A 13,219-nucleotide genomic window follows, 5' to 3' on the forward strand; every position below is an offset into this window, starting at 1 on the left:
AACATGGTGCAGTTATTTGTGATTATTCATGTGTCCATCAGTAACATAAAAGGTCCATACACTAATGTCATGTCCTTGTGTGTGAAATAAAGTTGTGGAAACCTAGTAGAAGAAGACACGTTTTATTGCATTCTATTTTGAACGTTTCCAAGCATTTCTTATGTGTCAAAATGACCCCTTACCGCTGTTCTAGGAATGTCAGATTCTCCGCCGTTCTAGTGTTAAAGGTAGGCAAGATCATAATATGAAGATAAAGTTGGAATTCAAGAGGACAAATTGGAGCAAACATCCATTTATAAGAAGAGGAAATATGGAATGGAATAACTTTTTCAAGGGAAATGTTTGATAAATTTCCAAGTTCTTTGAACTCATTTAACCTGTTGACGAGTGCACCTAAGGGCAGTCAATAGAGTGCACACGGCATTTGCCATTTTGTTCCACATGAGGGAGCACAGCATTTGTCGTTTTAGGCTAGTACTAAGAACTTAATTGCTTACTGACGTAATATGACATCTGGCGGCATTTTTTGGAACTTTGAGTTATTCGAATAGTGTCGTTATACAAATCGTAGTTCTGTATGATGGTGGTCCCGGACGGAAATGTGTATACTCCCTACAGTGTAAGAGTTTGGCGTGCCGCCAGCCTACAGGTTACAGAAGTGTTACGATTGCCGCCGATGTGGATAGATGTTTGTGCCCTTCGTAGCTATAAATATATTTGGTTTTTGTAAATATAACTGTGAACGTTTCTTCTTTTGTAATTACAAGTTATGCTATGGAGTTTCTGGACACAAGTGATGGTATTATAGATGAACTAAATAGAGATATTAATGAAGGTGACATATCGAAAACGTTTTGAAATGACAGTGTTTTCTCAATCCAAAACATCTTTTCATGTGTCTCGAAGTCTCTCAAAGTTGTAATAAAAAAGTTAATTGTAATTTTTTTTTTTTAATTCTTACTTCCCAGAGGTTGTTTACCGATCAAATACGTACTTGGACGCGGCCAGCATTATCGCACAGCATATGCCGTGCGCACTCGTCAAATTGTTAAGAAAATATTCTTGTTGTTTAAAGGGGTCTAGGATCTTCATCTTCAGCCCATTTAAAAGAAAAAACTAGGTAAACAACAAGTATAGAATCTATCATCTTTGTGAGAGTTCTTAAGGATGTTGTTATTATTATTATTATTATTATTATTATCATCATCATCTGAACCTTCAATCACTTTAGATTTTAAGAGATGCCAGGGAGTAAGAATTTTGTCTTGGAGTATTTCTTTAATATGCTGGAAGCCAATGACAGTAATGCATTCAAAACCCTGTCAACCACAGTCAATATCGAACCTGTTATCTTAAACATGGAAGGACAACTACTATCGACTTCTATTCTTGTACAAAATTAAGAAAATTGTACATTTAATGTCCCTTCAAATGTCATAAATTTTTAGAAACTCTGGGGTACCAAACTTTTGCCCTGCAGGAGTTCTTTGATGTGCTTGAAGCTGAAATAAAGATTTTTCATTTACACACCCTTAAATGCAATCATTGTCAGTCAACATTTGACACATTATCCTGAAACTGGTAGAATAGTGATAAACTGACCGCATCAATGAGTTCAATATGTTAAGTGAGTTTGTTCACAATTTGCAACCGTATCATAATGTGTCTCTTAAAGAGATACTCGAGGAAACTCTGTGTTGCTTTATAGCCCTTTAAATTCATATTATCATATAATACACTGTTAACTGTAATAGTAAACTGATCGATTAGTTGATGATACATTAACACTTCGTTAGTTCCTCCTCGAACAGTGTACATACGAGGGTAATCCCAAAAATAAGGTCTCCTATTTTTTTTTACAAATACAGACCTGTGTTCGTGTGGCTGTTGATCACAATATTATGAAGATTGTTTCCCGCGCTTGAATATAAACATGCGCACACCGCACTTGGCTTGGGAGAATGGAGCTTCCGTTGGATGTTACCGCCAAGTGCATGGATGTCAAACATATTCGTTAAGTGGTTTAGAGAGTTTGCAGCCGGTCGGACTGAAATTCACGACGAACAAAGGAGCGAGAGACCGTCAATTTCCGTCGAGACAGTCGTGAAGGTTGAGCAAATCATGTGTGAAGATCGACGGATCACCTTGGATGATCTCTGCACTTTGGTTCCCGAGGTATACCGAAGCGCCGCTCACAGAATATTAACGGAAAAGTTGAAATACCGGAAGGTGTGCACAAGATGGGTGCCAGCACCGAAGACGAAGTGAAAGACAAGGTTCACAACTTCCTGAACAGCATGGTGGTGAGCTGGTAAGACATGAACATACAAAATCAAAAACTGTTACAGCGTCTACAAAAATGCATCGACTGAAATGGTGATTATGTAGAAAAATAGCTAAATGTTCAAGCTGTAAAATGATGTAAACCATTGTAGAAATAAACAGGTCTATGTATTTATAAAAATGCAGGAGACCTTATTTTTGGGATTACCTTCATACTTGGATTATGTCCAGTCCAGTCAATAGTTACAAGATGCATACGTACAGCCATCACATCCTTGACCAGTTGAGGATGGCCCTGAAGGGTAAGCATTTCACCTATAATCAAATGCTGGTATTCAACCATCAACGAATATCATCCTCTGTGGAGAATACAGAGAAACTTGTTCAGCATTGGGAGAGGTGTCTGAATGGTGGAGGTGAGTATTTCTAGACTCTCACAAACTAGCATCAGTGTACGATTGCTGTGATATAGTGAATGTTGTCCCATGTTTACAGTTTAAGTTCCAGACACCATAGGTTTTTTTTTTTTTTTTTTTTTTTTTTTTTTTTTTTTTGCTAGGGGCTTTACGTCGCACCGACACAGATAGGTCTTATGGCGACGATGGGATAGGAAAGGCCTAGGAGTTGGAAGGAAGCGGCCGTGGCCTTAATTAAGGTACAGCCCCAGCATTTGTCTGGTGTGAAAATGGGAAACCATGGAAAACCATTTTCAGGACTGCCGATAGTGGGATTCGAACCTACTATCTCCCGGATGCAAGCTCACAGCCGCGCGCGACACCATAGTTAGCTTGCAATGTTTGAGAATTGGAGCATGCAATGTTTGCAAGGAGTGGTTTTAGTAATGTACTCCCTATATGAACATCTGCAAAAAAATTTATGTTGCTCAACTTACATAGTTTAGAAGAAACTTAACAACCCTAACATATAAAGCTCTTGCTTATTATTAGCAAAATAATTTGAGTATTCCCTATTCTCCCACATATATATATACAAATATGTTACAACTCACCGACATAGGGAGGCAAGTCACTTGAAGGAAGAGTTAGCAGGAAAAGATAATCCACTTCGCTAACATCATTCCTTGAGGCCAGTAGCTCAGTGACTGATGTGTCCAGTTTGCTTGTTTGCTTGTCCTAAGTTTGTTGTGAATAATACTAATACACGTTTATCATTTATACTGTTTAATTCGTAGGAAATGCAAACATCTGTACAGTATTTGTGTGTGTGTGTGTGTGTGTGTGTGTGTGCGTGTGAAAGTGCCGTAATTGTAAACCATGTGTGAACCAGACCGGACTGTGATTAAACATAAAACAAGAAAACCACTAACGAGTGGTGAGAAGACTTGTGTTGAATGTGTTATCCAAATTTTGGACGAAAATACTGGAAGTACTCTGGATGAAGTAACACATGCAGTGGCTGATGTAATAGGTACTTCTAAGGCGAGAATTTACCAGCTACGAAAGTACTTAAGATTGATAAGAAACTGGTCACTCCAAAGGCGTAAAGTGACAAAGCTAAGTGAAAACATATGACAATATTACAGAGGACATTTTCATAAATAAAACAATTATAAAAAGCAACTTTTTAACAAATAAAATACCAACTTTGAATAAAATATTAGCTTCAGTTAATACTGATATTTCATTTCGTACATTTTCTCATGCAACTCTTTTAAAGACTTTTAAAAATTATAAACTTGACTTATGTGTCTCAAAATCGCCAGTGGACACTTACTGAAAAAGGATGAAATAGTGTTGAGGTGAAGAAAGTATTTGTGTCAGATTAAGAAATTTTGTGAAGAGGATAGATCTATTTATTTCCTTCATGAAACATGGGTAAATGCAGAGCACACTACTATGAAAATTTGGAAAGATTAAACTATTAAACTATAAAATCTAGCAAAGAGAGCTTTCTTATGGGTAGAAATCAACCTCCAGCAAGAGTAAACATGTCCACAAAGGACATGAAAACTTTTGTGGAAGGGAGCCTGTTATAGTTCTAGTCTAAGTCTACCAAGGATTATCACGGGGAAATGTACTTGAGAAACTGTTTGTTGACATTCTTCCCCGGATAGATAGAACGCTGTGATTGTTTTAAAGAATGCCCCATACCACTCTGTTAAAGTGAAAAGAATTCGGAACAAGTCTTAAACAGAAGTGGCTAGATACGAAAGGTATTTCCTGTGACCCGCAGTGCAATGAAGAACTACTGGCACTAATACAACAGCACATTCGTGATGCTTGTAACAAGTACCGCGTTGACAAGGCCGCAGCACAGTCAGGATGACATTTATAAATATTACCTCCATATTATTGCTCCTTAAACCCATCAGAGCTTGTAGGGGGCCAGGCTATGGGACATGTAGCTTAAAATAATGTCAGTTTTACCATTCAGGAAGTGCGAGAATTAGTGATTGAAGGACATATTCAACATGTTATCAATGTAAAGGAAGCTAATATGTAAAAGCTGGACGGCATTCAGGATTCATTCATCATCAATTTGGCTAATGAAACAGATGTGAAAACAGGTCTGTACCTTAAAAGGTGGTAAGGAATGGTAAAGAACCACTATATTATAACAGAGAAGTAAAGAGACTAAGAAGGAAGTGCAGGTTGGAAAGAAAGAGTTAGAAATGGCTGTGGAAGTAAGGAGAAATTGAAGGAACTTACTAGGAAATTAAATCTAGCAAATAAGTCAGCTAAGGATAACATGATGGCAACCATAATTGGCACTCATACAAATTTTAATGAAAAATGGAAGGATATGTATAGGTACTTTCAGGCAGAAACAGGTTCCAAGAAGGACATTCCAGGAATCATTAAGGAACAAGGGGAGTGTGTATGCGAGGATCTTCAAAAGGCAGAAGTATTCAGTCAGCAGTATGTACAAATTGTTGGTTACAAGGATAATGTCCAGATAGAGAAGGTGCCTAATACTAAAGAAGTATTAAAATTTACCTATTTTAACAACATTTACAATAAGATACCAAAGTTGAAAACTGGTCTGAAGTACTTATTTGATTATTGTTTGCATGAAGGAGCTATACCCAATGAATGGAGAGTTGCTACAGGAGCTCCTGTGTATAAAGGAAAGGGTGATAGACATAAAGCTGAAAATTACAGGCCAGCCAATTTGACATACATTGCATGTAAGCATTAAGAAAGCATACTTTCTGATTATATTAGACATGTTTGCGAAATTAGTAACTGGTTCGATAGAAGGCAGATCGGGTTTAGGACAGGTTATTCCACTAAAGCTCAACTTGCAGGATTCCAGCAAGATATTTGTTATATCTTGGATTCAGGAGGTCAAATAGACTGTATCGAGATTGACCTGTCTAAGTCATTTCATAGGGTGGATCATGGGAGACTACTGGCAAAAATGAGTGCAATTGGACTACACAAAAGAGTGACTGAATGGGTGGATATTTTTCTAGACAACAGATCTCAGAGATTAGAGTAGGCAAAGCTTTATCTGACCCTGTAGTAATTAAGAGGGAAATTCCTCAAGGTATGAGTAAAGAAGTGGAATTCAAGATAAGGCTTTTTTTTTGGTAGTTGCTTTATGTCGCACTGACACACACAGGTCTTATGGTGACGATGGGATAGGAAAGGCCTAGGAGTAGGAAGGAAGCGGCCGTGGCTTTAATTAAGGTAAAGCCCCAGCATTTGCCTGGTGTGAAAATGGGAAACTACAGAAAACCATCCTCAGGGTTGCCGACAGTGGGATTCGAACCCACTATCTCCCGGATGCAAGCTCACAGCCTCATACCCTTGACTGCACGGCCAACTCACCCGGTAGATAAGGCTTTTTGCGGATGATGTTATTCTGTATAGAGTAATAAATAAATTACAAGATCATGAGCACCAGCAAAATGACCTCGATAATGTTGTGAGATGGACAGTAGGCAATGGTGTGATGATAAACGGGGCTAAAAGAAGTCAGGTAGCGAGTTTCACAAATAGGAAAAGTTCTCTCAGTTTAATGACTGCATTGATGGGATGAAAGGTGTTCTTGTTGCTATTGTTGTTATTATTATTATTATTATTATTATTATTATTATTATTATTATTATATAAGATTATAGAAATCCGGTCTAGAAAACCAAGAATAACAGTCGAGAGGATCCATCATGCTGGCCGCACGACACCTCGTAATCAGTAGGCCTTCGGGCTGAGCAGCGGTCGCTTGGTAGGCTATGGCCCTTTGGGGCTGTTGTGCCATGGGGTTTGGTTTATTATAGGAATCATTTTAAGTACCTAGGTGTTAATATAAGGAAAAATCTGCATTGGGGTAATCATATAAATGGGATTATAAATGAAGGGAACAGATCTCTGCACATTGTTATGACGGTATTTGGGGGTTGTATTAAGGATGTAAAGGAGAGGGCATATAAGTCTCTGGTAAGACCCCAACTAGACTATGGTTCCAGTGCATGGGACCCTACCAGGATTACTTGATTCAAGAACTGGAAAAAATCTAAAGAAATGCAGCTCGATTTGTTCTGGGTTATTTCCGACAAAAGAGTAGCATTACAAAAATGTTGCAAAGTGTGGGCTGGTGAGATTTGAGAAAAAGGAGACGAGCTGCTTGACTAAGTGGTATTTACCAATATAAATGGTCCGTTATTGCACATCATAAATTTTCCAGCCAACTCATTCCTGGTTGCCATCGTTTCGCCCCAGTGTGCTAAGTTGGGCTCATCAGTTGGTAAATAGCACACCCACCAAGACGCATGGCTAGCGCATACCGTGTAGACCACTGCGTAGGCTACTTGGAGCCACCAGCAGTGCCAATGCACTATGAGAGACTGTCTCATTACCAAAAATTGATGCCTGCCTGGCCAACAATTGATATAGATGTTGGTTCCCTATGGGAATCAACATCTATATCATAAGTGGTATTTTCTGAGCTGTCAGTGGAGAGATGGTGTGGAATGACATTAGCAGAAGAATAAGTTTGAATGGTGTCTTTAAAAGTACGATAGATCACGATATGAAGATGAAGATGGAATTCAAGAGGACAAATTGGAGCAAATATTAGTTTATAGGAAGGGGAGTTTTTATTATTATTATTATTATTATTATTAATATTATTATTATTATTTGGTTTACATCGCGCAGATACAGATAGGTCTTGCGGCGACGGTGGACAGGAAAGGGCTAGGAGGTGAAAGGAAGCGGCCGTGGCCTTAATTAAGGTACAGCCCCAGCATTTGCCTGGTATGAAAATGGGAAACAAGCTCACAGCTGCGCGCCCCTAACTGCACGGCCAGCTCGCCTGGTGGAATGGGAGTTAGGGATTGGAATAACTTACCAAGAGAGATGTTCAATAAATTTCCAATTCCTTTGCAATCATTTAAGGAAAGGCTAGGAAAACAACAGATAGGAAATCTGCCACCTGGGCGACTGCCTTAAATGCAGATCAGTAGTGACTGACTGACTAATTGATGCAAGGAATAGAAGACTGTGACTAAATCTGTGAGTCTTATTGCTACCCATTATTGCATGATCAATTTTCTTCCCTTAGATTTGTTGTATGAAGTTTCTGTTCAGCAGGCAGCTATTATTTCAACGAGTTTGTACTGTATATCTGATGAGGTGCATTGTGGCGAATGTGATATTTGCATACAGCTAGATGTTCTAACTCCTCTGGGATAAAAAAATCATAATGAGCATCATTACTCAGGTGAAACAGTCTAATGAATGAAAGGGAAATGTTTTGGAACTGGTAGTACTTCAGAACACATGTGCTAGCGATTGCTTTCTTCGACTCGAAAACATGGTGAGACAGACTGTAGTCTAAGTTTGAATTGAACAATCCTACCTCTGCACAATTTCCTTAATTTCTTGGATGAAGTGAGATACAGTAAAATACTCTCGTACATAATAGTAAGTCTGGATTAGAGTAAAATCCTAGAAGCTTATGAAAAGGAATTGTAGTTTTAAACTCTTTCTGTAAATGTCATGTTACATTACAACTATCTAATGCTCACAAGATATGAGATCCTGGGATATTTTCAAGGTGTTTTATGGTGAACTGCAATTTTAAGGAAAGAAGGGCTTGGAAATTAAAAGCGAATTATTCCTTACAACAAAGTTTCTACCGCATTTAAAATATTATATTTTTAAGATAAGAAGTGGTAAGGAATCGATCACTGAGAATTACTCTGCATATCTTTACATCAATGTATCAGCTGCATTAAAAAAAATGTATGTGCTATGGCGGTTATAATTGTAATAGTTGACAAGGAAGAAGACCATAGCACTTAAATCTGATTTCTTCTTTTAAAAGATTATATTTTTAAATTACAGTATATCTACACAAACTAACAAAAGCACTAATTACTGTATGCCTTTCTTCTATAATTATGTAAGTTTCCTTTTAATTTCCAGAGAATTAGAAAGACAAAAACAACAATAACAACAAAAATAACAATAAAAATAACAATAACAACAAAAATAACAGGGGTTTACTGTCACACTAAATATTTAGGTTATTCAAACAGAAACTAAAATTCTGTTTAAGATGGTATTCTGTAATGTGCCAGTATATGTGCAGGTGTAAGGCAGTTACCTATGGTTTAAATGTCAGTTGATCACCTGTGCCATGACCTAACCTACGTACAACCGTGGACATGTAAGGCCAGTAGTTTGATATGCTGTACTATTCAGGTCAATGCTCAACAAGAACATTTTCATGAAGAGTTAATCAACTTAAAAATTCTGAATTTTTAAGGATTTTTAAATGCAATTTTAATTTTATTCACTTTTCCTTTGTGATACATTTATAAGGATTACCATACTCATACCAATATGAATGTTACTTGTGTTTTCTTTTTTATATATACAATGTTGCTTGAACGCTTGCTCTCCTGAAAGAACATTTGTCAGGTTTCTGAATAAGAGACTGCTTTAAAACCTTCAAGAATCTTTATACATGAGAGGCACTCTATAAGATTTGTATTCAAAGAGTATGTGTAGGTTCGAAACTGTAATGCTGGTGAGATTTTTGAAAAAAAAAAAAATTGCAGATCAGAGTGTAATCAATATTCATAGAAAGAAGCATATTGTGCACAATCATAAAAGTGGTGCATACCTTAAGGATGCTTCTGTTCTTAAAGGCTCTAACCCATTAAATTCTACAAGGTATTTAAGTACATTAAAGAGAAAAGTAGCAATATCTACCCTTAAATCTGCTAAACAAATACTGATAAGACAAAAAGAATCTGTGCTGAATACTTCTTGCAACAGTATGAAGAAATCACAATGTTTGAGTTATAAAATACATTTTCTTAATAGTCTCTGTAACAACAGCATAATTTTCAATTAGTTCATGGTTCATACTGTACTCTGCTCAGTTGTTTAGCACTTTTTCATCATGGGGAATTCAATTTATCAATTGCTATTAGCTTTTCTGTGCAAAATATTAGGACAAGAACAGTTGAATTGCTCAGGATTAAATAAAATAATTATATGAATGAATATTCCATCAATAAAGAATGACATTCATCAGTAGTTTATTAAAAAATAATTCTACATTTGGTAAAAGCTAAAGACTTGCACAGATATATACATTTAGGGTCATGCAAAAATTCACATCAAAACGACCGAAACGTAACTACACAGAAAAAAGACGCAACAGCTAAATTTGAATGCATAAAATTTAAGCTATGAAAATCTACCTCTATGCCTTCGTCCAATAGCAAAGCAGCCAAAAAACAGGATAACAATAGCATATAATGATTGCATAATAGCATATCCAAACCTGCTTAAATGCTGCTTAGGTAAATTTGGAGCTGCTTCTGGATTTCCGACTAGAGCACCCTGATCTGCCATGAGATATGCTAAATGTCTGCGCCGGTGTGTTTCAATAACCACATCATTCAATGATGCACCAACTTTATAAGATACCTGTAAACATGACCAACACAATGATTTAGATGAGTGCTTAAAACTTAAATATTCACTTAAAGATAGAAAAGATATTTTAAAAAAAACTGTATGAAAATATAAGTAGGAGTTTCAGAGAATAATATAAGGTATTTTGCGGAAGATCAAAGATTCAACACTTTCCTTATTTTTATTAATTTTTGTATAAATTCTATTATCATGTGGAGGTCTGACAACAATGATTGTTGTGACAGACAAGAAGAATACCTTACAAATGTTTTAAAAGGATCTTAGTGCAGTTACAGCATGACTATATCAATTTATCATGCATAGTCATTCTAAATATTTATGGAACTGGTTGTCCTGGATGCAACAACAAACAAATTTGAGTTTCAGAATTTTTTCACGAGGGACATTTTACCACCTCAGTGAACGACATCGTATTAGGCTTAGGAGATGAGTGAACCTTAAATTTGATGCTACCATTTACATGCAACGTGGAAAAGGATGCGATTAAATAACGACACACAACAGCTGAGGTCCCCATTCTTTGCCAGCCACTGTTGGTTACGACATGGTGAGGCAAAATTGGTACAGGAGAGGATTTATTTTCTTCTTTAACCCTAGAATACTAACATTATTCACTAGTTGCTTAATGCTAACATACATAAAATTTATGTGCATGTGCATATCTACGCTAAAACAATAAGTAATCTCCATAGTGCTGCCAGAAGTAATGTATTATTTAAGAATTATGAATGTTTACATTTCATGAAACAATAGATAACTCTACAGTTCCTTACTTTTCTACTGTAGTAAAAATATTGGTATCATAGTCAAAAGTTATTTGCTCAATATTATATTTATAATTCAAAATTCACTACTATACAAACATTTCCTGTAACGAAGCATATGATTTAACACTTCACTAAATGATAGTCTTCAGAAACGTTACACCTAACACTGAAGGCACTTTTTTTTTTCTGGTGCTCACCGCAGACAGGCTTATCACATTTGCAGCAGTAAGTCGTAGTCATGCGTCTCTTCTTGTAACTGCAGAGGGACCAGTATTTCCTCCTCCCCGTCTGTTGTTCAACTTTTTTTTTTTTTTTAATCTAAGAATTTCATTTTTGTCCGTATTGAACTGAGAATGGAAGATAGGAAACTTAAAAGGGGTCCACCTTTTCAATACAAAAATGTTATAGTTTATTTACAACATATATTTACACTTGGAACTAGTTTCGACGCTGTTTGGCGTCATCTTCAGCCAAAATGTGGGAAATAGGCTAGCATGTAGACATTTATATTACACAAGGCGTTACATTAAACAATACACATCTTACGAGGAGATAAAAACAGGGACGAATATAGAAACAAATGAATCGTTGAGAAAGCAAAAGTTATACATATTAAAAATAACCTTAACCACACATCTTGCAGTGCGAAAATATTCGCCTTGAATGATTCCTGAATACAAAACGCACGCGCACACATTTCTGAAGAGCCAGCTGGCAGGAAAAACTCTTAAGGTTTCACTTTACTTTTTCCTGCCAGCTGGCTCTTCAGAAATGTGTGCGCGTGCGTTTTGTATTCAGGAATCATTCAAGGCGAATATTTTCGCACTGCAAGATGTGTGGTTAAGGTTATTTTTAATATGTATAACTTTTGCTTTCTCAACGATTCATTTGTTTCTTTATTCGTCCCTGTTTTTATCTCCTCGTAAGATGTGTATTGTTTAATGTAACGCCTTGTGTAATATAAATGTCTACATGCTAGCCTATTTCCCACATTTTGGCTGAAGATGACGCCAAACAGCGTCGAAACTAGTTCCAAGTGTAAATATATGTTGTAAATAAACTATAACATTTCTGTATTGAAAAGGTGGACCCCTTTTAAGTTTCCTATGTTGTTCAACTGTTGCAGGGGCTCGCTCCTGACCAACGGCAGTGTCTATAATGCTCCTAAGATGCTAAGACAATCCAACACTGGATCCAGAAACTCTTCTCTGTTGCCAGGGTGTCAGAAGCATCCTGAGTAGGTCAATAAGGAACTGCAGTCTGCTCATTGGATTTACTTTCCCACCAGGATTGTGTTTGTAAAACTGGTGCATGTAAAGTACAAAAGCATCGATTCCAGCTATGTTTAGAATATTATAAAAGAAGCATAGTGGCCATCGTCTGGTTTACCAGCCACAGTCCCTGTGTCGACACATTTGATCAAGTGTGTCAATACCCCCTTAGTCATTGTACGTGTGTACCATTTCAGGTTCCCTTGAAGTGCAGATGCTTTTACATTCATGCATGCTTGTTACAAGGGTTACAAGCTTGTTTCTCCTCGACTTGAAGGAAACACTACATATCATATTCCTCTGAATGTAGACTTTCCTATAACTGGATTTTTGTACTTTCAAGTCAACAAATTCTCAAGGTAGCTCTATCTTATTCTTTTTTATCGTCTCTACGGCTGTGAGCTGGTAGTCATCCTAGTCATCCAGAAGCTTCTTCACCAGTGGTATACTGGTAAACCAATTGTCCATGGTGATATTTCTGTGGGTTCCTTTTATTGTTTGTACCAACTGCTTGACATAGTAGGAAGCCACGGCTACTCCCATTGGAGTACTACCTTTACCCAGCTGGGGTATGGCGCCTATCATGTAATGCGTCCCACTGTCACATATCATTATGATTTTGATTCCATACTTACTAAGTTTATTAGGAATGTAAACCTTGAATGGACACTTTCCGCATAAGCCTACAAGCTGTTCGTCTATTGTGCAGTAAGAACCTGGTTTATAATTCCCTCTGCACTTCTCCACAAATGCATCCCAAATCTCTTTCACTGGAGCAAGCTTGCTTGCCTTTTTTCGTTGTTCCCTGGCTGCTCGTTCATCAAAACGTAAACAGTTGACTAAAAAATTAAATCTCTCATTCAACATGGTAGCTCAGTATCTAGAGCCACAGTGAGTCATCAAACAACATGCGTGAGGGCAAATGATTATCCTTGAGAGCTGCCACAAATATCAAGAGACCAATTAGAGCTTTTAG

At 37.0% G+C, this 13,219-nt stretch overlaps 1 protein-coding gene across 1 annotated transcript in view; it reads right to left on the reverse strand.

Moving 5' to 3' along the window:
- Positions 1 to 13,219, reverse strand: part of LOC136862876 (small G protein signaling modulator 3 homolog) — a 312,577-nt gene that overhangs the window by 126,413 nt on the left and 172,945 nt on the right. Inside the window, exon 10 of the mRNA XM_067139149.2 lies at positions 10,051 to 10,196. Within this exon, the coding sequence (XP_066995250.1) occupies positions 10,051 to 10,196 (146 nt within the window). The remainder of the gene's footprint in view (positions 1 to 10,050; positions 10,197 to 13,219) is intronic.

The sequence above is a fragment of the Anabrus simplex genome, chromosome 2 (assembly GCF_040414725.1).
Source record: "Anabrus simplex isolate iqAnaSimp1 chromosome 2, ASM4041472v1, whole genome shotgun sequence".
In the NCBI taxonomy this organism is placed as follows: domain Eukaryota; kingdom Metazoa; phylum Arthropoda; class Insecta; order Orthoptera; family Tettigoniidae; genus Anabrus; species Anabrus simplex.